A 23,175-nucleotide genomic window follows, 5' to 3' on the forward strand; every position below is an offset into this window, starting at 1 on the left:
TAAACCCAAGAAGGAGTGAGAAATGTGTGGGAGGAGTTAGCAAAAAAGGTGTAATTAAATTTTAAATTTAAGAATCTTCAATAAAAGTGGGTCATTAAGAGCTATGTCAACTATGGGGAACAATGAAAAGAAAATTCCCCAACATCTCCAGATGTAAGTCTCTCTGAATAATGAACAAGTGAATAAATTCATCACCCCCTTGTCATACAAATCAATAGTTGTGGCTTCTAGGACCAAGCAACAGTGACCACAACTGCTTCTCATAGGCAAGACATCAATCTTTTGGACACCAAGTTCTTTCTTTATCCTACAGCCCCCCCCCTCAGCCTAAGCTAGATACCTAAAACACCAATGAACACATGAACAGCCCCAGTAGAGCCAGAGTCCAAGACCTGGACTCAAGCCTGTTCCTCTGAACATCTTTAAAACCAGCGTTCCTCCTCTGAGTAGAGAGAAAAAGAGTGTGTCTAATTAGAGCCCCCATCTGTCATTTGATAAGACCCAAAGAACTTTGCCTCAAAGCTCTATTTCCAGTTGTCTGTAAAAAACCACCCAGTTAAAAATTTCATAACAAGGTATTAATATGCAGTTTGTTATTTTACTGTTAGAAGATCCTTCCACAGTAGAAATGCACATTCAAGTCAGAGGCCCAAATTCCTTTGCAATTGTTTTGTTCTTTAGCTATACTTTCATGCCAAGTGTTTAAGAGAAAAAATAGTGGTCAAGAATTAACATTTTCCTACTAAAACCATTTTTGTTTTGTTTTGATTTGTTTTGTTTTGTTTCGTTTTGTTTTGTTTTGTTTTGTTTTGTTTGAGACAGGGTTTCTCTGTATAGCCCTCGCTGTCCTGGAACTCACTTTGTAGACCAGGTTGGCCTTGAACTCAGAAATCCACCTGCCTCTGCCTCCCAAGTGCTGGAATTAAAGGCGTGTGCCACGACCGCCAGGCCCAAAACCAATTTTTAAAAAATCTAATAAGAGTTGTTTTCAAGGACCCGGGAGTGACTTCATTGTTCTTTTCCCAAGTACACCATCTGCTGGGATGAGTCATGGTCCTCTATACAACTTTCTTCAGAAGCGACTTTCTTCGGAAACATAGAGAACATCCTTCTTCATTGACTTCCCTCTCTGCAGGATGTGCATTGGTTAGAGTCCAGTCTTGGGATTCTTCATGGCCTCTCTCATGAAAAGGACAGGAAATGTATCAGAATAGGAGTCTTTCAAAAGGATGCCATTGGTCCCTGGTTCCTAGTTGTTCTTGAAGAGCAAGCACCAAGAATTGACTGCCATGTTAATCCCTCTGCCCTCTTAGGTCTCCAGACTTTGGTAGTTAAATACTCAAAAGGACACTGTCACCAGTCTTTGAGTTTGAACTTCCATGCAACATTTAAACAAAGCCTGGACAACAGCAAAAAAAGCTCTGGTTTCTTAATGTTCAGTTTCACAAGTAGTTAAAAGATTATGTTTTGTCATGGGGTAGCCTATTGTATGTGAGGGAGCCCCATTTCTTAGTTAGAAGGGAAGATTAAGAGAAACCTATTAATCTATTGGAGGAGTTGACAATGGGAACATAGAGGCCTGTACTCCTCGTTGTGTTCTTTCTTTCCAGGAAAGAATGCCCTCATACAGAACCTCTCCTAGAATTATCAAAAAGCCTATTGACCAATGTTGATGCCTCCCTGAGGAAACACCACTGAGATCCCACCCCAATGCACACATGGGCTCTACCATCTCTTAACTACTATACAACAATCCCACAGGAGAGCCTTTACACTCATCTGAAACATGTTTCCAGGAAAATATCACCAACTGAGAGAGATAACAAATTCAAGTCAACAAATTTTACCCAAGTTAATCACAAAAACACTTTAGATATTTGAAAAGTGAACCTGAAGAAGAGCAATGGGAAATATTACAACCCCTTGGGAATGTTTAGCTTGCCCACTCTTGTTAGGGTTCCAGACTAACCCATCTTCATGGTGAATAATCAATTATTCTGATTCCTGAAGAAGGCATTCAAGACCATGTATCCTCCTAGCTGCTGTCCTTCATTGTCTCCATGGCCTCAGGTTGCACAGAACAATACAATGAGACCAACCTGGATACCCCTGAGAGGAAGGCCTCTTACCTCCCTCAAGAAAACAGGATGAGTTTACATCATCATTGTGTGATGCCCAAACCTGCTGTAAAACTCTGTGCCAAGCTCACCAGGAAATCTCTCTTCCAGCAGACTCATCAGCTTTCAATGGGAAACCCCTTGTATGTGCACAGCTTGTAATGTCCCCATGTCCCTAGTGCCTTCAGCATCAGGTGTGACATCCAGCAACCAAGAGGTCCACAAGACAAAAGATTTTGGCCATGTGCCATTTGGAAGAAAGACAGAAGAAAATAAAATGCAAGGGTCTGTGCCCAACACCTGTTTGGTCAGGACTCCTCCTAGTAACAGCCTGGTGTCACTCATACCAGAAAACTCCAGTTCCTTCAGAACCTTACCATAGCCCTTCATGATGGGTAGCAGATATCTATGAAAGGAAACTCAAGAGAAACAAGATCAATATTCCTAGCAGGGGAATTGATCAGACTGACATCTGACACCGGAAACTGGCAGCTGTGCCATTCACTTTAAAACTGCTTACAGAGTCCTGGTATTTTGCTCCAAAGAGGTACAATGAAGCATAAAGCGTGGATGCTCTGAACAACAGAAGCATGACAAAGTCCATCTCTCCCTCGGCATTCCAAAACTGTTCTATTGATTGCAGTGATTCCTGTTGACTTCCCATAGGCTCCCACCATTGAATTTTTGTTGAATTCCCAGCCAGTTAACAGTTGAGATAGTTAATTCTCCGGTATCAGGTTCTTGCACATCTTCCAATAATGAAGTCAGTAGACAGCAAAGGGAAATTTAGAAAACCATATTTGCCACGTTGAAACAATTCAAAGAGGACAGTCAAGACTCAAACACATCCTCTGAGATCCTTGCCAGTGGCAGGATGCCAACCAAGATTCAGTGTCAGGGCTGCAGCTCTATGCTCTCAGCAGTCTTCAGGGTACAAATTAAGAAAGATTGTGGGAGTTACAGTTGCATGTCCTCAACAGGCCTCAGGGTGCCTAGCCCATAAGTTACAAGTGTTACAGCCCTGTGATCTCACCAGGCTTCAGGGGGACACACAAAAACTGTTGGTAAGTATTACAGTTTGAACGCTGTTAGGGGCTTTGGAGTGCTAGCCAATAGCAATCCCTGGCAGAACAATTCTGCAGAGTGATCATTGACAGGGGTAACAAGCCTAGCATACCTCCTGTCTCTGGCAGGTCTTGAAGGCTTGAGTTGCAAATCTCTGCAAGTCTCTGAAGCAATGAATCTTGGGTAGTCCAAGTAGTTGCATGAATGAATTACCTTCTGAATTCAAAATATGAAGCTTTGTGGACTGAAGGAAGATGAGTCCCCCAACCTGCAGCTGCAGAAAGAGCCTGTAGACTGCTCTGAGCACATTCTCTGCCCGGGACAGAAGCCTCCAGTGTGGCAAGACTCTTAACTAGTCTGTCTCCTCTCTGAAAACTTAAAGGCATTCTTCTTTCTCAGGAGAAAGTCTGGGAGCCAAGCTCCTGGTCAGACAGGGATCCAGCTGAGAGCAGGACTTCATCTTTAGGCCTCTTCTTCTGCAAAAAAGGGGAACATGTGAGGGCCAGGACACAGGTCAGAACCAGAAGACTTCAGAGAGTCAGAATCCTGCCTGCCTGGGTGCCTGGTTCTGAAGTCCTCCTCCTCCTCCTCCTCCTCCTCCTCCTCCTCCTCCTCCTCCTCCTCTTCCTCCTCCTCCTTCTTTCTCTCTCTCTCTCTCTCTCTCTCTCTCTCTCTCTCTCTCTCTCTCTCTCTCTCTCTCTCTCTCTTCTCCAAGGAATAATCTGTGAAGGATGATTTTCCAGAGTTCTCCTCTATTACACTCAACCAGGTGGTCTCTGATTAGCCAAATGTGTGTACTTGGCATGTGTGTGTGTGTGTGTGTGTGTGTGTGTGTGTGTGTGTGTGTACATGTGTCTGTGTGGTGTGTATTTAGATATTTTTAATTAATTTTTTGAGATTTTAATTTATTTATTTATGTATTTACAACATTTCCACCCCTCCTCCTTCTCTTCTTTTAACTCTGGCCACCATTCCTCACAAATTCATGGCCTCTTCTTTAGTTATCACACACACACACACACACACACACACACACACACACGTGTGCACACATATGTACACGTACTTTCTCAACTGTCTCTGAGCCTTAGGTGTAGGGGTTTCATTGTTGGTATATCAGTTAGGTCTGGGCACCCATGCTCACTTACTCGTTATAGATAGTTGTAGTAGTCGTCTCCATCTACAATAAAAAGAAGCATCGTTGATGAGGGGCAGAGCTACACTTATCTGTGCGTGAGTAAGTATTTAGAATGCAGCTAGGTTTAGGGAACTGGCAGTGGTAGGCTCTCCTCTAGGATTCATAACCTTTAGGTTATGGCACATTTAGTGACTTCGTTAGTTACCTCTGGGTTATCGCCTCTGAAATTATGATGTGATTGGTGGCTTTGTTCACAGTACCAGTCATGGATTTCCTTCTGGTAAGCAGGCTCTAAGTCCAATAAGAACCAGTCAGGGTTTTTGTTTTTTGTTTTTTTCATCATTCCCAGAAGCTGTTTCATGGTTGGTTGGTGACAATGGGCTGTCTGTGAGAAGGCTGCTCTGAGTGACTCCTTGCCTTTCCAGATCTGGGGGCTTTTCTTCCTCTGTCATAGTCTTGCTATTTCCTTGTGATAAGTCTTCAAGAGTGGGATGCCCAGTAAAGAGAGTGTGCACTCTTCTCACCTATGGCCCCTAGCTGGGACAGGCCATCCCTCTGTAATTATAACTTAGTTTTTCTTATGTCTGTGAGGAATCATCAGATTATGGCCGCTGTAACACCTCCTCTCATCAGCCCTACATCTATAAGGGAGCTCTACACAACACAACAAAGGAAGTTTAAGTGAGGTCATTGGGGAGGTGTTGAAATGGTGGAAATTCCATGGTTGAAACAAAAGTGAAAGGGACAGACCTGGAGGGAGTGACTGTGTATAAAGGCACACGTCCACTAAAGGCCCCCAGCCAGCAACTACTCCTGCCATCCACTCCTGAGCCAGTTACCCTCCAGAGCAACATGATGCTCAAGGTATCGTAGCACTTGATGGCGCTTGCCTAAACTGCCTTCCTGGCTTGATTCTTCCTTTCTCAATCAGTTGGTCTTTTGCTAGCTATCTGCTCTGCTGCAGAAAGGACATCTTAGCTTTGCTTATGGTCTCTGAGCTGCCTGATTTAGCTATCTGTTGGCTTTCATCAGTATTTGACAGACAATGCCCATGATCCCATTGCTTCCTCCTAGCAAGAGAGTTAGGCCTGGTAAGTTCACTGAACCTCCACCTCTTGGTTTTGTGTGTGTCCTCTGTGGGACAGGAGCACATCTGTGATGGGAGCACAGGGGCACATCTGTAATTATCTATTTGCTCTCATGTACCCTGTAGTCCCCTGGCAGGTTTTTTAAGTTGGATGGCCTCATTTACTGGTTTGGCAGTTTAGAGAACAGTGCACAGGGAACTTGCCAGGGCTCCTGACACTTATTATAAAACGAATGACTCCATACTCCGCTTTAATCTATACATTAGTCACAGGAGCTTACTAAAAAGATAGACAAGTGCCCCTATAAAGTCAAGCACGCCAGCAAGACATTTGACTTGTAGATGAAGGATGACTCACAGGAATCTGAGTGGAGCTATTGTCCCCCTTATGATCTCTCCCTCCATGGTCAGGGAGGGCGGCTTGTTCTTTGGCTCTCAGATCGTGTTCAGCACTATCAGGTCAGGGGAGCCCAGTGGTCTGTCGTAAATCACATAAGCAGTGCCAGCCCGATGCCTTGAGATCTATGCTGCTGTTCCTCATCTGCTATTCATCAAATGTTTAACTGGTACTTGGAAATCAAGCCAGCTGATTATTATTGAGTCCATTCTTTTCCCTCCTTCCCTCCTCTTCTGCATATAAAATGCTTGTCAAAATACTTACCAGTAGGAAAAACAGCATCATTGTCTTCCTCGGCCCTAAACAGAAACATCCACAGCAATATCTGTTTGCTCTCCAGGCTGGCTCGGCTCCCGCTTTCTCCTACTGCAAGCTCTCTTGGTTTTTCTGTCAAAGTTTTACAAATGTAACAAATGTTCCATTCTCTTGAAAATGACAGTCGTTATATGACCTATAAATCTGAAGACTCTAAGGATAGGGCTATGGCTGAGACAGGAGAATTGTCCAAAGTTCAAAGCCAGCCTGAGCTACATAGTGAGTCCAGTTTAGCCAGGGCCACACAGAAAGACCCTGCCTCAGAAAGAAAAAGAAAAGAAGAGAAAAAAGGGCTGGTGGGTAGAAGGTGGAAGATTTTCCTGTAGATGAGGGTTCTAGTCTCTGTCTCTACTTTGGCAGTAAGTCCATCGTGAGAGACTTTAGACCCTTCAGATTCTCCAATCTGACACGTCTTCTAGCTATTATTTGTAAATGGGCAATGTTACAGTCAGAGATGGAGAGGAAGTTAGGCAATAATGTGATTATCAAATGTGGAAAGGAAAATTACTTAATAGTTCACTAAGGAACTCCAAGTCAGGTATGTGGTGGAAGCCCCTTCCAGTTGGCTATTTTTAAATCATATTTTCCTGTGAAGGGACACAGAATCAAAATTATTACCTGTGGATTGAAGAGCTTGATAATTAAAGGAATCGCTAAGTCCTCTGCTAGTGGCAGGAGATGCTAATCCTCTTGCCGTGAGGGCTTGTGTCTGGTTTGATCACCTTCTACAAGTGATGGCCACAAACCACAATGTCCTTCCTTCCTCCTCCCACCTCGGTCTAGCCTTCCCTTCACTGTTACCCGTCACCTCTGTTGTCATGTGCTTACCAGCTTGCATATTTTCACATCGCTGTGAGTTACAATGCACTATCTACTTGAAACACTCATTACCGTACCTGACACAACTCAGGAAGGCCAGTGCTCAGTAATCTGAACGCACTTCCCGTCCAGATGTCCTCACTTCATGGACAGTTGTCCTATCTTCCCCTCTGTCTGTGTTCCCATCACGCTTTGTTGACATCATCTGCCAAGCAGCCTGCATTATCAGTGTGACTGGGCAAAGAACTTCATTATTGTGTATTTCCAACTCCTCATGCCTAACGAGGTATGTACCTAGTGTGCATTGCTTTGTAGAAAGGAAACTTAATTACATCAAGCAGGTTTCTTCTCATGGAGGAAAAGTCTTTACCAGAAGGTCTCAAAAGAAGCGAGTGCATACAAAGGGGGTGCGAGGAGGTTCTAACCTTCTTCTCTTTGAAGTCTGTCACAGAGAGCTTTGCTGGTATGATTCACGGCTTGAAAGTGAACCACCTGACAGATGGTATCATTCGGAGGAGCAAGAGGATGATCCTGGATTCTCTGGGCGTTGGCTTCCTGGGGACAGGCACAGAAGTGTTCCATAAAGTCACCCAATATAGTAAAGTAAGAAGTGCAAAGTTTGCTTTCAAGATAAAACAAATAAACAAACATGCATGCACACCCCCTCCCAGGGGTCCTGTGAGGCCCGACACAGTGCCTCCAGGATGAAGAGTAACTCTGGGAATGCCAGCTCAGTCTATTGCTGTATTAATTAACTGGTGTTCTTCTGTTGCAGATCTACAGTTCCAACACCTCCAGCACTGTTTGGGGTCGACCAGACTTCAGGCTCCCACCGACATATGCTGCTTTTGTTAATGGTGTTGCTGTAAGAAAGTTTGTTGGTCTTCTCTTTAATTAAATCATTATAACTCCAGAGGCAGGAACGAGATCACTAAGGTTCAGAAATCTGAGGTGGCCTGCCCTTCCTCCTCATTTTCCTGAATCTACAATAAACTGGTACTTTCCCCATCAATTATAAAGGAGAAGAAATGGAGGCTCTAGATTAAAATTACTCATAAAGTATTGTAATTCTGGACCTTGAATAGACATAAGTATGATGTGTATATAACTTCATATGCAAACATAATGCCTTCTTGATCCCTGTTGTGGCTCCCAGTATCTGTACAGTATCAATTACCAGGTATTGTTTCAGAAAGAAAGAGTGGCCACATGCTATTTCCATTTTCTCAATGAAGAGTATGGAATTAGAAGTTTTCATCCAATAGATAATTTTCATGTTGTTTCTTGTGTATCAGGGAATGTCTACAAGACAGTGTGTGTGTGTGTGTGTGTGTGTTTGTGTGTGTGTGTGTGCATGTGTGTGTGTGTGTGTGTGCGGTGTGTGAGTGTATGTGAGTGTGTGTATGTATGTGTGTGTGAGAATGTGTATGTGTGTGTAAGAGAAAGAGAGAGGAGGAGAGAGGGAGGGAGGGAGGGAGAGAGAAAGAGAAGAATATTGGGATTCAAGAGTTATATTAAGTTGTTTGTGGGGACACCATCTCAAACTAACGGAAATAAAGCCACAGCATATTCATCAGGCAATACGAAACACAACCAGCCACATCAGATAGGCATAAGAATCTATGTTTGAATAACTTTCTGATTATTCCTAACTGTTTCACATATGGAAAAAATAAATGGCTTAGATGAAAAAGGACAAAACCATTTATAAATACAGCTTAATAGTTAATGTAAGTCTGAGAGCTCTTTGCTGTTTTTGGGGCTTTGATAAAACTTGTAAATTACTTCATGACTGATACCCAAAAAATAGGGCCCAAAATACAATAAATGATATTAAAATTTTAGTATGTCCTGTTTCAAAGGTTAAGGAAGAAGGAAAGGCAGCCTTGTGTGAGAGAGAGATCTTCCCAGGAGCTCTGGTCTCCAGGAAATCCTCCAGAAAATCACTAGCTACTCTCCAAGGTCCTGCTGTCCTTTGACAGAGAGCAGGGACAACTGTTGTCCCACCATGAGGTTAAGAACCACAGCCAGTTAATGCTGGTCGTGGGGCTTACCCTTAAGTGTGGCTTTTCCTTTGCAAACAATATCAGTTTGTATATCTTGTTTTTCTTTCTTTCTTTTTAAATTCTAGTTTGTTTGGTTTTTGTGTTTCTTTGTCAGTTTGTTTGCTGGAGGGAGGGAGGGAGGGAGGGGGGAGAGAGGGGGGAGGGAACTGGACAGGGGAGGATCTGAAAGTGGGTGGGGAGGGGAACTATGAGCAAAATATATTCTATGAATTTTTTAAATAAAATTAATTAAAATAATTAAATATTTAAAATATTTAAATAAAATAATTTTAAAAATAGTCACAGCCAATTTTTAGGGTATAATTTCAGGTCATGGGGTTCCTCCAAATTGTCAGAATCGTTGCTAAATTAAAAGCCAGTCCAAAAGCCAGCACATTTAAGGATATTTCTGAGGGGGTTTGTTTGTATCTATTCATACAGGTTCACTCCATGGATTTTGATGACACATGGCACCCTGCCACCCACCCTTCTGGGGCTGTCCTACCTGTCCTCACAGCTCTATCGGAAGCCCTGCCTCAGACTCCCAAGTTTTCTGGCCTCGACCTGCTGCTGGCGTTCAACGTTGGTATTGAAGTACAGGGACGATTAATGCACTTCTCCAAGGAAGCCAAAGACATACCAAAGAGGTACAGAGAGCCTGTGCCCATCAAGGAAAGCGACACTGCCCCCTGCCTGTCAGTAGCTGTCTGTGTAGAGCTGTGGGCCACACTGCCCCCTGCCTGTCAGTAGCTGTCTGTGTAGAGCTGTCTGGCTTAGAGGCTGGCTCTGAAACTGTTACCCTTACAGCTGAAAGATGCACCATTTTTCAGCCACATAACAAGCCCCACATCTCTATAGGAAGGTGTGATTTGGAAACGATCCTGAGACCTTCTCTTGGGATTGTAAAGCCAATCTAGCTTTAAAGACCGTGAGGTAGCTTGCAGGTCGGTCACTCCAAGGAGACGTCTTTCACTTGTGTGCAGGAGGATTCTATCACTGCATCCCCCTCAAGCTGGAGTTACAGGCAGTTGTGAGTCAAAAGTTGCAAGCCTTGGAACCAAATTCAGGTCCTCTGCAAGAGTAGTGCATGCTCTTAAGTGTTGGACCATCTCTCCAGCCCCCATAATTTTTTTAAATTGAACGTTTATTCTCTAAAACTTTCACCACGTAATCATTGTGTATTGATCACACCCTTTGTTCAATTCTCCCACTTCATCTTCCTCTCAGCTGAATATCTTATTTATTTATTTATTTATTTATTTATTTATTTATATTAGTAACCCTGAGTCTAATTTGTGCTACCCATATGCACATGGGTGTGTGATCATCCACTAGGACATGAGCAACCTACCAACAAGTGCATCCTGAAGGAGAGAGATTCCATCTTCCTTACTACTGACCACTGCAATGAGTCTCCAGTAGGGACAGGGTCTCATTGCCCCCTCCTCCTGCTTGGTCTTGTGAGACTAGCTCAGCTACTGTGAGCTGCTGTGTGTGTCAGACATGTCATGTCTACAGGCTTTCCTCCCATCTGCCAGCTCTTATTATATTCTTTCCCCCCATCTTCTTCTAAGTTCTCCAAGTCTTGAACAGTGGGAAGTTGGTGAAGATGGGTCACCCATCAATAGCTGAGCACTCAGAGCTATTTATAACCATCACGTTGACCCGTTGCGATTCTCCGCATTAGCCACTGCCTCCTTTGAAAAGAAGTTTCTCTGATAGCAGCACAAATTTATACATATAAGCACAAATACTTAGAGTGCATTTTTATGGTGTGAACATTTAGCAAAAACGACAGTAGATTCCAACCCACCGACCTTCCCCGAACCTATGATCTCCCCAGTCATGGGCTTTGACCAGGTTTACAGTTCCAGATATAAAATCTTTTCCTGTGGGAGCAATTGGTTACTCCCAGGATTTTCATGCCGTCATTGCACCAATGGGCAAACCTTGCCAGCAGGTCACTTAGTGTTGTAGCACGCAATGTCCAGTGCTGGATAAAACCAACGATGTCTCTGTCCACCAGCAATGCATGCAGAAGCTTCTGGGAATAGCTACCTGGCAGAGCGGAGTGGGAATAGCTACCTGGCAGAGCGGGGTGGGAATAGCTACCTGGCAGAGCGGGGTGGGAATCGCTACCTGGCAGAGCAGGGTGGGAATCGCTACCTGGCAGAGCGGGGTGGGAATAGCTACCTGGCAGAGCGGGGTGGGAATAGCTACCTGGCAGAGCGGGGTGGGAATCGCTACCTGGCAGAGCGGGGTGGGAATAGCTACCTGGCAGAGCGGGGTGGGAATAGCTACCTGGCAGAGCGGGGTGGGAATCGCTACCTGGCAGAGCGGGGTGGGAATCGCTACCTGGCAGAGCAGGGTGGGAATCGCTACCTGGCAGAGCGGGGTGGGAATAGCTACCTGGCAGAGCGGGGTGGGAATCGCTACCTGGCAGAACGGGGTGGGAATAGCTACCTGGCAGAGCGGGGTGGGAATAGCTACCTGGCAGTGCAGCGTGGGAATAGCTACCTGGCAGAGCGGGGTAGGGGAAATTTCCTGGCCAGTGTGAGGTTGATGTTTCTGTGTCTTGCGTCCAAAGTGAGTGATGTCTTTGGCTATAGGGTCTTACAATGTGGTTATGGCGGGTAACTAAGAGCATTAGCGATATCGTGAATTGTCTTTGGGTCCCTTCGTGGCCTCCCTGACCAACCGCTCATAGGGAGGTATCCCTTGCCTGATGTTCACCTAACAACTCAAGTTTCCTGGAAGAAGGGTTGTTTGACCGTACAGAGTACTTTTACATCTCCCTTTATTTATAAAATATTATACCTTCTAATTAGCTTACAAAGTAATGGACGCTCATAAGGTTTCCTCCTGTGACCTTAGTTTTAGCTAAAGCAGCCCCAGTCTACATTTCCCCACTTGAACATGGGTATCCCTTGGGCTCCACTGGCCCCTTTAATTGGCTGTTCTCCTCAGGTTGGGAGGCTGGTGGTTTCTGTACAGCTTTTCCATGCGCCCATCTTTTTGATTACCTCTTCGACTAGCATCTTATTTCCCCATTCCCTGGGACCCCCATATTTGAAACTTTCCAGCCCCACTAGCTCCTTCTCTACTTTCATTTTACCTCTATTTTACTATCCTCTCTTCCCTAAGGTTACCATACCCAGTGGCCTGTTCCTAGTATCCTGGCGTCCACATATACCCAAAGTTAGGCATACTAACCAAGAGATTCAAAGTTAGGATCCACATATAAGAGATAAAATGTGCCAGGCGTGGTGGTGCACGCCTTTAATCCCAGCACTGGGGAGGCAGAGGCAGGCGGATTTCTGAGTTTGAGACCAGCCTGGTCTACAGAGTGAGTTCCAGGACAGCCAGGGCTCCACAGAGAAACCCTGTCTCGAAAAACCAAATATAAATAAATAAATAATTCTTAAAAATTAAAAAAAAATAAGAGATAAAATGTGGTGTTTGTCCTTCTGGGCATGGATATCCCCACTCAATATAGTTTTCTCCACTTCCACGCATCACCTGCAAATTTAATGATTTTTTTTCTTTACAGCTGAGTAATATCCCATCATCTATCCGTACCCCATTTTTAACCCACCCACCCCCTCTGTTGAATTTCTTGCTTTTGTCTTCCAGATTCCACCCTCCCTCTGTGGTGGGGACTCTGGGAAGTGCTGCTGCTGCGTCCAAGTTTCTGGGGCTCAGCTTGACAAAGTGCCGCGAGGCATTGGCTATTGCTGTTTCCCACGCAGGGGCACCCATAGCGAACGCTGCCACTCAGACTAAGCCCCTTCATATTGGCAATGCAGCCAAGCATGGGATGGAAGCCACGTTTCTGGCAATGCTGGGCCTCCAAGGAAACAAACAGATCTTGGACCTGGGGTCAGGGTTCGGTGCCTTCTATGCCAACTACTCCCCCGAAGACCTTCCAAGCCTGGATTCTCACATCTGGCTGTTGGACCAGCAGGATGTGGCCTTTAAGAGCTTCCCGGCACATCTGGCTACCCACTGGGTGGCAGATGCAGCTGCAGCCGTGAGAAAGCACCTTGTGACACCAGAAAGAGCCCTGTTCCCTGCTGACCACATCGAGAGAATCGTGCTCAGGATCCCTGACGTCCAGTACGTAAACAGGCCCTTCCCGGACTCAGAGCATGAAGCCCGTCATTCTTTCCAGTATGTGGCCTGTGCCTCGCTGCTCGACGGTAGCATCACTGTCCCATCCTTCCACAGCCAGCAGGTCAATAGGCCTCAGGTGAGAGAGTTGCTCAAGAAGGTGAAGCTGGAGCATCCTCCTGACAACCCGCCAAGCTTCGACACGCTATACTGTGAAATAAGCATCACTCTAAAGGACGGGACCACTTTCACCGAGCGCTCTGACACCTTCTATGGTCACTGGAGGAAACCACTGAGCCAGGAAGATCTGCGCAACAAGTTCCGAGCCAATGCCTCAAAGATGCTATGCAGGGACACGGTGGAAAGCCTTATAACGGTAGTAGAAAAGCTAGAAGACCTAGAAGACTGCTCTGTGCTAACCAGACTTCTGAAAGGACCCTCTGTCCAAGATGAAGCTTCAAAACTATCCAGCATGTCCTCATTCGATCACACAACGTTGCCCAGGTTTACCAATATCTAAACGACGTTGCACTGGAAGAAATACATTGTTTTGGTTTCCTGCTCCACCTTCCCAGCAATGAGCTCAGCAAAGTAGAGAGTCCAGAAACAGAGACAAGCGTATATGGAAAGAGGCTTGTCTATAATTTGATAAAAACCAGTCCTACTACCTTCAAGATATCAAAGAAACAAACAACACAGGATCTGATGTGTATTTCATAGGGGTACAGTCTAAGTCACCTGTTGTCTGCTTGTAATGTTTTCTGAGGAATTATTTATTAACTCTGGGAACTTCACAGATGTAGAGGAAGTGGAACGTGCTGGCTGGCTGCAGATGGAGCAAGCTTGGTCTGCCCATGACTTATCCAGACAGGGTGCCCAACCAACCCCTCTTTTTTTTTTCTTTCCACACAGAGCCTTAAGTGTGTAGCCAAGAATCCTTCTGCTCAGCTTCTCTACTGCAGATCAGACAGTTTGACTTGGGGTGGTGAAGCAGTGTGGCATAAGACCCAAGGTTTCATTCTCTATATTAGATAGCCTGTTAGCTCAAAAAAAAAAAGCATTTTGAGAATATTTGACAAGTTGAAGACACAATAAACATGAAAAGGGGAAAGTTGTAAACGTGTCACATTAGCAACCACGCTGAATGTCTTCTGAATCCCTAGTGTTCTCAAGAAAAGAACGGGTTCTAAGTCCCAGATGTTGCCTGGCGAGCATCCTCAGGGAAATAGTGTGGGTAGCCATTTGACAACTCCAGCAAGAATATATCAGTTCTCAGTTCATAGGAGTAGAAAATATAGTTAGAAAAATGATAATCCAATGGAAGAAAGGAAAAAAAGAGGGAGTGGTAAACAAAGAAAATATGATGTTTGGAAATCACCATATAAACAGAAAGAATCTTGAGTATATCCACAGTGCCAACAAACAAAAACAAAAGCCAAACAAGAAATGCTCCTGCTAGCTAGAATCAAGATTGTTAGAACATGCTTCGTTTTTAAAATGCTTAGCAGTTTTATTGATGTTTTATTAATCACCCACCTGAAGTATACCATCCAACGACATATAGTAAATTTGTGCTCACATTGCCATAATTGAGTTTTGAAATACTACCATTACCCCTAAAAACTCCTTCACATCTGTTTGCCGTAAGCCCCAATGCCCACCTCCAGCACCTAGCCCAATATGAGCTTTTAAAATATAGTTTTGTCTTTTCAACAGGTTTCATACGATCAGAGCCCTACAATGGATAGGGCTTCTGTTACTTAAGTGGTTTGGATCATTTTCCACTTGGGGATCAGTGTTTTAGTCCCCTTGCTTCATTGATATGTATCATTATAAGGTCGACAGTAGCTTGTATGGGAAACCTCGTCAGGAAATACGGATAAACGCAAGCCTGTCATTTAACTAACACATGCTAGTGAGGACTTCACATTTGCCAAGGGATGTACCAAGTATGGGTAATGAAACAGGTCTAGCCTCCAGTTCCCAGGAGCCGACACTCTAGTGTGGTTGGACAAGAAGCCACCTTTGTATCTGTGCCTGTCTTCCCATCCTGGTGTGGCTGTAAGCGTCTGAGTGTGTTCAGATCCTTCCCTTAATGCAATCAGAAGCCGTAATTCCTGGGCTGTGATACAACTGGGACACCTTGGAAATGTAGCTTCCTGGTGAGTTCAAGCAGGGGCCAGCCCAGAGCAAGGCTAGAGGGGAGTCAAACTAAGGGGGAGTCAGCATTCCTGCCGGGGATGTGACAAGCGTGTGCACACACATCCTTCCGCACCGATGGAAAGCCACCACAACTGCACGTTTTGGGATTATTTTTTTTTTTTAATCATTTAGAAAACGATGTTGTTGATTCTGTCTTCAGCCCTACGTGAAATGAGAGAATAAAGGGTAGTGGGTGGCTTGTTGGGTAAAGAGCTCGCCGCATCCCATGGCAATCAACATCGTTCAGATCTCCAGCATCTACAGGAAAAGCCAGGCATGCTGGCCTGCACCTGTAACCCCAGCGCTGTGGAGGCAGAGACAGGAAGAACCTGGGAATTCACAGGCCAACCAGCGTAGCCAAGCCAGTGGGCTCCAGGTTCAGTGAAGCATCCTGTCTCATAATAAAGTGGAGAGCAGTGGACATCAGCAGTATCAAGCTCTGGTCCACACAGGTGCACATGCACACACAACAGATGCACAAACCGACACACAGACAGACAGACAGACAGACAGACAGACAGACAGATTAAAGAAAGGAAGAAAATGTCATCTGATAGTGGACAAAAAGTAAGACTTTGGTATATTTCCCAAGCAGTTGAGTGTTTTGCTAGCATCTAGTCCAGTGCCTACGATATTCTGGGCACCAACTCTTTCTAACTGTTCAGCCTGTAAAAGCAATGTAAGATGCATAACTTCTAAAAATGCCATGACTTTATGTGAACATAAGATAGCAAAAATTAATTCAGCCTTCTAGCCATTCATAAACTCAAAAGTTTACATCCCCGCCACACGTAAATTCTCCCTGCTTTTTAGTGGAGCTTATATCACAAAGCAAGCAGCAATTAGTTACCTCTGGATCTCCAGGGGGAGGTCCAAAGGAGCCAGGAGCCCATCTGTCCCAAATGTGGCAGGACAATGTTTTTAAAAGTGACAACTCAGCTGGGCATTGGTGTCGCATGCCTTTAATCCCAGCACTCGGGAGGCAGAGGCAGGCAGATTTCTGAGTTCCAGGCCAGCCTGGTCTACAGAGTGAGTTCTAGGACAGCCAGAGGGCTACACAGAGAAACCCTGTCTTGGGGGGTGGGGGGCAAGTTACAGCTCAAAATGAGGCATGCTCAGGCAGAAAATGCACGGACTGAATAATTTCAGTGACAGAGGTGACAGAGATCATACTTGAAGTGCCTATGAAGCCATAGAGTATGAAGTTTATTTGGTCAGAGCTAGGATAATTTGACTTCAAGAGATTCTTCCAATTATTTCCTCGAAGACATCATTTTCTAAACTTGTAAAACACCCCCGTTCCTACCTCTCTCACTAAAAACAGTATGCCAATGGGCCCTTGTCATGGATACGTATTTCAGCGCCATGTCGTCGGTCATATCCCTCTGAGGTTTACTTATGTATTTTATCCTGCCCAGGATCCTCGACCTATCAGAAGAGAGCAGTCTAAGGGAGAGAGAAGGGTTGTTGGGCATCTGACAGCCTGCTGGTGAGAAGGGTTAAAGTCTCAGGTCTCCTCTGCCTCTCAGCACTGCAGTGTTGGGACCAGAAGCTCTCAGACCCTGCACACATAACAACCAGTTGTAAGCAAGCTTTCCTTTAAAAACCCAGCTAAGAAGGTAAATGACGAATGAATCCCCAAGTATCATAGGGAAATAGTTAAAGCAATCATGATTTAATTTATACAAAAGATTTACTAGGTCAAAATTTTCTTTCTTACAGAGAGAGCCAGCGTATTTTGAAAGAGGGCACCAGCTCTTATGACCTTAAAACACAGTTCTTCGTCATCATCACACCCACCCAAGACCTATCCTAATGCTCTCTAGCTCTGTGATAAAAGTTAATGGGTCATGCTGACAGAATAGCAGTTATGTTTACATGTGGAAAGGAAGGGAGGGCTAAAGTATGGCGAAACTTCTTGCCTGTCAGGAAACTCAGCCCCCTGCTTCTCTTTTTCTACATCACAGTCCAGACTACTAAGGCTAAAGCAGGAAGTGTACAGCTGTCAGGCTGCAGCCACAGCTCAGGGGCTTTCTGTCACCCAGGAAGGGTTACACCATCCACAGGATTGTGAATAGTGCAGCTCTGCCAGCCAATGGCCTTCTAAGTCATTCACTCTAACCCCACCAGGGAAGACAGGAGGAGCCAGGGTTAATGAAGGCAGCTGATGAGAAGAGTCTAGCCAGATTTTTAGTCAAAAACTGAGGGGAGGTGATAGGATTCTGTTGCAAGCCGGCCAGCGGTTCACATGTCTGGGTTCGAGCCTGGGAGGCAACCTGGAGCTGAAAGAAAAGAGGGAACCTAGGCGGGTTGAGAAATAATGGAACCAAGACATGCTAGTCTGCTCAAGGTTCAAATTTTTAACGGCGGACACGCTTTATAAAGGAGAGGGTAAGCCCATACCCGCCAATACATTCTTGGAGCCTGGAACCAGTTGCAAGTGATGACGTGTAGGATAGGGCGTGGTCTCCGGAATAGATCCGTGGCCTCTCAGCAGGTAGCAGTATATTGAAGAGGAATAGCAACATTGTTTGAACAATAGAGTGATCTAGGGAGGAAGGCTCCACCCTAGATAATCCCCCTAGTGGCAGCAAGGTCAAATTCTGGCTCAGCCTGCTTCAGCCTTGTGGGAGGCTACAGGATTTCTACACCAGATACACGTGTTGAGTTGCCACACTGCACTCCATAAATATGTAGAATGAAAATAATGAGAACTGGAGTGGGCTGGAGAGATGGCTCAGCAGTTAAGAGCACTCACTACTCTTCAAAGAATCTGGGTTCAATTCCCTGTATCCACAGCCCCAGGCGAGCAGGCGCTGAAGGTCTGGGCTTCTTGGATTGTCACTGGTGTTGAGACCACCCCTTTGAAGTTCCTGGAAGCTGGCATCTGGCGCCACCGAAGGAAGGCCGTGTCTGCAACAGACCCCTTCGCTCAGGAAAGAGAGGGTAGGCAGGCAGGTCCACTCGAGTTTTTCCCAGACTTGAGGCTTTCCATTGTATGTCTTCCCGACCTCAGTTGATCCTCTCTGGAAATGCCCACATAGAGAGATCTCTCAGAATTGACAAGACCGACTACATCATAACGAGTTCCAGTTCTCACTTGGAGAGGCAGACTATAGAGACAGATGTCTATGAGTTCAAGACTAGCTTTGAAAGAACCTAGTGGGGAAACCCCCACTCAATTCCCAATTCGGCGTGCACCCAAGAATCACAAACAAACAGACTGTCTTGCTGTAAAAACACAAGGTAGTTTAATGGCAGAGCTCCGGGTCGAAACATATCTCACGCAGGAGACAGCGGATTTGACCACGAGGCTTGGAAGCTAGGGGTTTTTTATAGAAAAGGGGCTGGGGCTGGGGCTGGGGCTGGGGCTGGGGCTGGGGCTGGGGCTGGGGCTGGGGCTGGGGGAGGAATTGGCATGGTTTCACATGATTGGTCCATTTAAGCATCAGTAGACTGTACATGCAGATAACATTTAATTTAGGTCAGAAGGGCGGGAGATAGGGAGGCGCTGGGCCAGTCTGGACATGTCATTCTCTTTATCTTTATGGCCAAGCAGCCTCAGGAATGTCTTAACGACAGGCCTGTCCGGGCATGTCCTGGCCTGTTCTGCTATGTTCTCAGCCCCAGGTTTCAAAGCTCACAAACAACTCTTTGGTCTATTTGACATAAATTACATGAATCACAGGTCTCAAGTTTTCTTTCAGCTTCATCTACATTGTGAGTTCCAGGCTATTCGGGACTACCTAGTCAGATCCTGCATCAAATAAAGAAAATAAGTAAATAAGCCAAAAAAAAGTACCTAAAACACTTACAAATCTATCTTTTATTTGAGGAAGTGACATCGTAGATCAAAAAGTGATGCTTGCACAGAAAGGGCCCCCAAAATACAAGTGTTTCATGTGATTTCCAAAGCCCGGAGGCTTCGGTGTGGCCTTCACGTCACCACTGTTATGCACTTGGGACAGCATCTACAGGAGATAGCATGCATCCTCTCCAGCTGGGTTTGGAAGCCAAGAGAAAGCGGGAGTCTGTCAGCTGTAGCACTGGGAAATTCATCCCCTTGGGTTCATCAGAAAGCATTATTATAGGTTTCTGTCCAAGAAAGTTTATGTAACTGGTCTCAGGGGAGGGCTAGGCATCACAGGATTTTTACATTTTTATTTAATTTTATTCATGTGAGTATACTGTTGCTCTCTTCAGACAAACCAGAAGAGGGTTTTAGATCCCATTACATATGGTTGTGAGCCACCTTTTTAAAAAAATTTTTTATTTTTTTATTTTTATTTTTTAGCATCCCAGTTGGTTCTCAGGTGCAGCAAAGTCAGAGTACTACAGACCTGGGCTGGACAGAGAAGGATCCAAAAATGGCAAGCGAGCAGGTAGCACTTTCCAGAAGATGGTTTTCAAGTCAATGAGCATCAATTTAAACAAATACTTCACAGCTTTAGGCTAACTCACCGTGTACAGCAGCAGCAGCAAGCGCAGGGAAGTTAAAGTCTGCCAAATCCTGCGCATGTGTCCCCACGGGCTCTCCCACATGTGGCTCTCCTCTTCTACACGGCTCACTTTCAAATGAGTAAAGAAAGAGGTGTATCTGGTTGGCTTTGAGAATAAGTCCCTTCGCCCTCAAAATGAGAGATATGCATGTATTAAAACACCCAAGTAAATGGAGCAGAAACACTAAATAATTCTGAATGTCTCACAGCCACACCAGCTGTAAGTATCACAATCCAGCCACAAGGTAGAACGTGGAAGTGCCCTCTGGAGCAATTGAAAGTTAGAGCTATGCATTAGCTTCCAGAAAGAAAGGAGACTAGATGGTCACAAAAGGGTGGATTTTACATGGAGAGATCGATAGATAAACACATAGGTCTGCTTTGTATGTAGTTGTTTATTTTTTAAATTAAGATATCCAACCCTTCCCATATACCTCATTTGCTCTCTTTCAAATACTCAGCCTCTCTTTCCTTAGTTGTTTTACATGAAGGCATCTGGGCTCTATAGTGTTATTAATACGAATACAAAATTCAGGGCTGACTTCTTGACATTGAATAATCAATAGGTGTCCTTTACCCGGGAGAAACCAATATCTGCCCTGGAGGGGAAAACAAACAAACAAACAAACAAACACCGATCTCTCCTGCTCTTATCATTCCTGTTACCTGTAGCTCTTTGAGATCCTCCTCCTCCCACGGTCACGTGACTATCAGTGTTGCTCTCGTTCACGTCCTGTTACGGCATCATTAAGACATCCAGGGTGCACTCGACCAGTTTTAAAAATCTATTTGGAACATTAAACATGATAGAAGTAGAAAAAAAGAAAGAAGGAAAAAGATGAAAGAAAGAAAGGAAGAAAGGAAGGAAGAAAGAAAGAGAAGTAGGAAAAAAGAAAGGAGAGAGAGAAAGAGAAAGAAGGAAAGAAAGAAAGAAAGAAAGAAAGAAAGAAAGAAAGAAAGAAAGAAAGAAAGAAAGAAAGAAAGAAAGAAAGAAGGAGAGAGAGAGACAGGAAGGAAGGAAGGAAGGAAGGAAGGAAGGAAGGAAGGAAGGAAGGAAGGGAGAGGGAGGGAGGGAGGGAGGGAGGCAGGGAGGGAGAAAGAAAGAAAGAAAGAAAGAAAGAAAGAAAGAAAGAAAGAAAGAAAGAAAGAAAGAAAGAAAGAAAGAAAGAAAGAGGGAGGGAGGGAGGGAGGGAGGAAGGAAGGAAGGAAGGAAGGAAGGAAGGAAGGAAGGAAGGAAGGAAGGAAGGAAGAAAGAAGACATCCAGGGTGTGGTTTCCATGTCATTCCTAGGAATTGTCCCACCCCGTCTTCCATGGTGATCCCTGAGGTGCAGTAGTTGTATTGTGGATGTGTCAGATGGGACTGGGCTCCACACAGTCACTTTGATCAGTTGTGGTTTTCCTTAATGATCGCCATCTGTTGCAAGGAGATGTTTCTCTGATGAGGACCTCATATATGAGGATGAGTGTTTTCAATAGAATTAGGAGTTAGGCATGTACACAGAGCAATAAAAAACAGGGTCACACGTGTCTGCGTGTTTGTACACTTGTTTGTGGAAACATTAATACAATGAAATTTACAAATGTGTGCCTTGAAGACATAGTCTTGGAGAAAGAAGCTAGACGCCTGAAACTTATAGAGGAGAAAGTAGGGAAAAGCCTTGAAGATATGGGTACAGGGGAAAAATTCCTGAATAGAACAGCAATGGCTTGTGCTGAAGATCAAGAATCAATAAATGGGACCTCATAAAATTGCAAAGCTTCTGCAAAGCAAAAGACATCGTCAATAAGACAAAAAGGCCACCAACAGATTGGGAAAGGATCTTTACCTATCCCAAATCGGATAGGGGACTAATATCCAATATATATAAAGAACTCAAGAAGGTGGACTCCAGAAAATCAAATAACCCCATTAAAAAATGGGGCTCAGAGCTGAACAAAGAATTCTCACCTGAGGAATACCGAATGGCAGAGAAGCACCTGAAAAAATGTTCAACATCCTTAATCATCAGGGAAATGCAAATCAAAACAACCCTGAGATTCCACTTCACTCCAGTCAGAATGGCTAAGATCAACAACTCAGGTGACAGCAGATGCTGGCGAGGATGTGGAGAAAGGGGAACACTCCTCCATTGTTGGTGGGATTACAAGCTTGTACAACCACTCTGGAAATCAGTCTGGCAGTTCCTCAGAAAATTGGACATAGTACTACCGGAGGATCCCGCAATACCTCTCATATATCCAGAAGATGTCCCAACCGGTAAGAAGAATACATGCTCCACTATGTTCATAACAGCCTTGTTTATAATAGCCAGAAGCTGGAAAGAACCCAGATGCCCCTCAACAGAGGAATGGATACAGAAAATGTGGTACATTTACACAATGGAGTACTACTCAGCTATTAAAAATGAATTTATGAAATTCCTAGGCAAATGGATGGACCTGGAGGGTATCATCCTGAGTGAAGTAACCCAATCACAAAGGAACTCGCACAATATGTACTCACTGATAAGTGGATATTAGCCCAGAAACTTAGGATACCCAAGATATAAGATACAACTTGCCAAACGCATGAAATTCAAGAAGAACGAAGACCAAAGTGTGGACACTTTACCCTTTCTTAGAAATGGGAACAAAACACCCATGGAAGGAGTTACAGAGACAAAAATTGGAGCTGTGACGAAAGGATGGACCATCTAGTGATTGACATATGCAGGGATCCATCCCATAATCAGCTTCCAAATGCTGACACCATTGCATACACTAGCAAGATTTTGCTGAAAGGACCCAGATATAGCTCTCTCTTGTGAGACTATGCCGGGGCCTAGCAAACACAGAAGTGGATGATCACAGTCAGCTATTGGATGGGTCACACGGCCCCCAATGGAGGAGCTAGAGAAAGTACCCAAGGAGCTAAAGGGAACTGCAACCCTATAGGTGGAACAACAATATGAACTAACCAGTACCCGGAAGCTCTTGTCTTTAGCTGCATATGTATCAAAAGATGGCCTAGTCGGCCATCACTGCAAAGAGAGGCCCATTGGACTTGCAAACTTTATATGCCCCAGTACAGGGGAACGCCAGGGCCAAAAAGGGGGAGTGGGTGGGTAGGGGATTGGGGGGGTGGGTATGGGGGACCTTTGGGATAGCATTGAAAATGTAAACGAGGAAAATACCTAATAAAAAAAAAGAAGCTAGACACCAAATATATATATATATTTTTTAATATATATATTTGGTATATATATATATTTATATATATATGTGTGTGTGTATATTTTTTAAATATATATATTTGATATATATATATATATATATATATTTGGTGTGTGTGTATACACACACACATATGAATATGAGCATGGCTCTGTTTATGAATTAC

At 44.6% G+C, this 23,175-nt stretch overlaps 1 protein-coding gene and 2 long non-coding RNA genes across 4 annotated transcripts; 1 reads left to right on the plus strand and 2 right to left on the minus strand.

Moving 5' to 3' along the window:
* Positions 1-579: 579 nt before the first annotated feature.
* On the minus strand, positions 580-6,845 carry Gm41235 (predicted gene, 41235). Its single transcript, NR_168885.1, has 4 exons — positions 6,738-6,845; positions 6,069-6,191; positions 4,331-4,362; positions 580-3,658 (listed from the first exon to the last, which is right to left on the minus strand). It is a non-coding gene; the product is annotated as a predicted gene, 41235 (long non-coding RNA).
* Acod1 (aconitate decarboxylase 1) lies at positions 5,117-14,678 on the plus strand. The gene is made up of 5 exons (NM_008392.1): positions 5,117-5,184; positions 7,380-7,541; positions 7,714-7,803; positions 9,425-9,630; positions 12,617-14,678. The coding sequence occupies exons 1-5, from the start codon at positions 5,173-5,175 to the stop codon at positions 13,611-13,613; spliced, it is 1,467 nt and encodes a 488-aa protein (NP_032418.1). The 5' UTR covers positions 5,117-5,172; the 3' UTR covers positions 13,614-14,678.
* Positions 14,679-18,058: 3,380 nt separating this feature from the next.
* Positions 18,059-20,591, minus strand: Gm41236. Of its 2 annotated transcripts, none has more exons than XR_874912.1 (3): positions 20,461-20,591; positions 19,757-19,863; positions 18,059-18,321 (listed from the first exon to the last, which is right to left on the minus strand). It is a non-coding gene; the product is annotated as a predicted gene, 41236 (long non-coding RNA). The 2 variants fall into 2 exon arrangements; XR_874913.1 differs by lacking the exon at positions 18,059-18,321 and adding an exon at positions 18,986-19,052.
* Between the last annotated feature and the right edge of the window lie 2,584 nt (positions 20,592-23,175).

The sequence above is a fragment of the Mus musculus genome, chromosome 14 (assembly GCF_000001635.26).
Source record: "Mus musculus strain C57BL/6J chromosome 14, GRCm38.p6 C57BL/6J".
In the NCBI taxonomy this organism is placed as follows: domain Eukaryota; kingdom Metazoa; phylum Chordata; class Mammalia; order Rodentia; family Muridae; genus Mus; species Mus musculus.

Bases quoted from the DNA above. Each gene is read 5' to 3' on its own strand.
- Acod1 (NM_008392.1), top strand. The intron at 7,804-9,424 runs GTAAGAAAGTTT...CTATTCATACAG, and splicing joins CTTTTGTTAATGGTGTTGCT to GTTCACTCCATGGATTTTGA. The intron at 9,631-12,616 runs GTACAGAGAGCC...TTTGTCTTCCAG, and splicing joins GCCAAAGACATACCAAAGAG to ATTCCACCCTCCCTCTGTGG.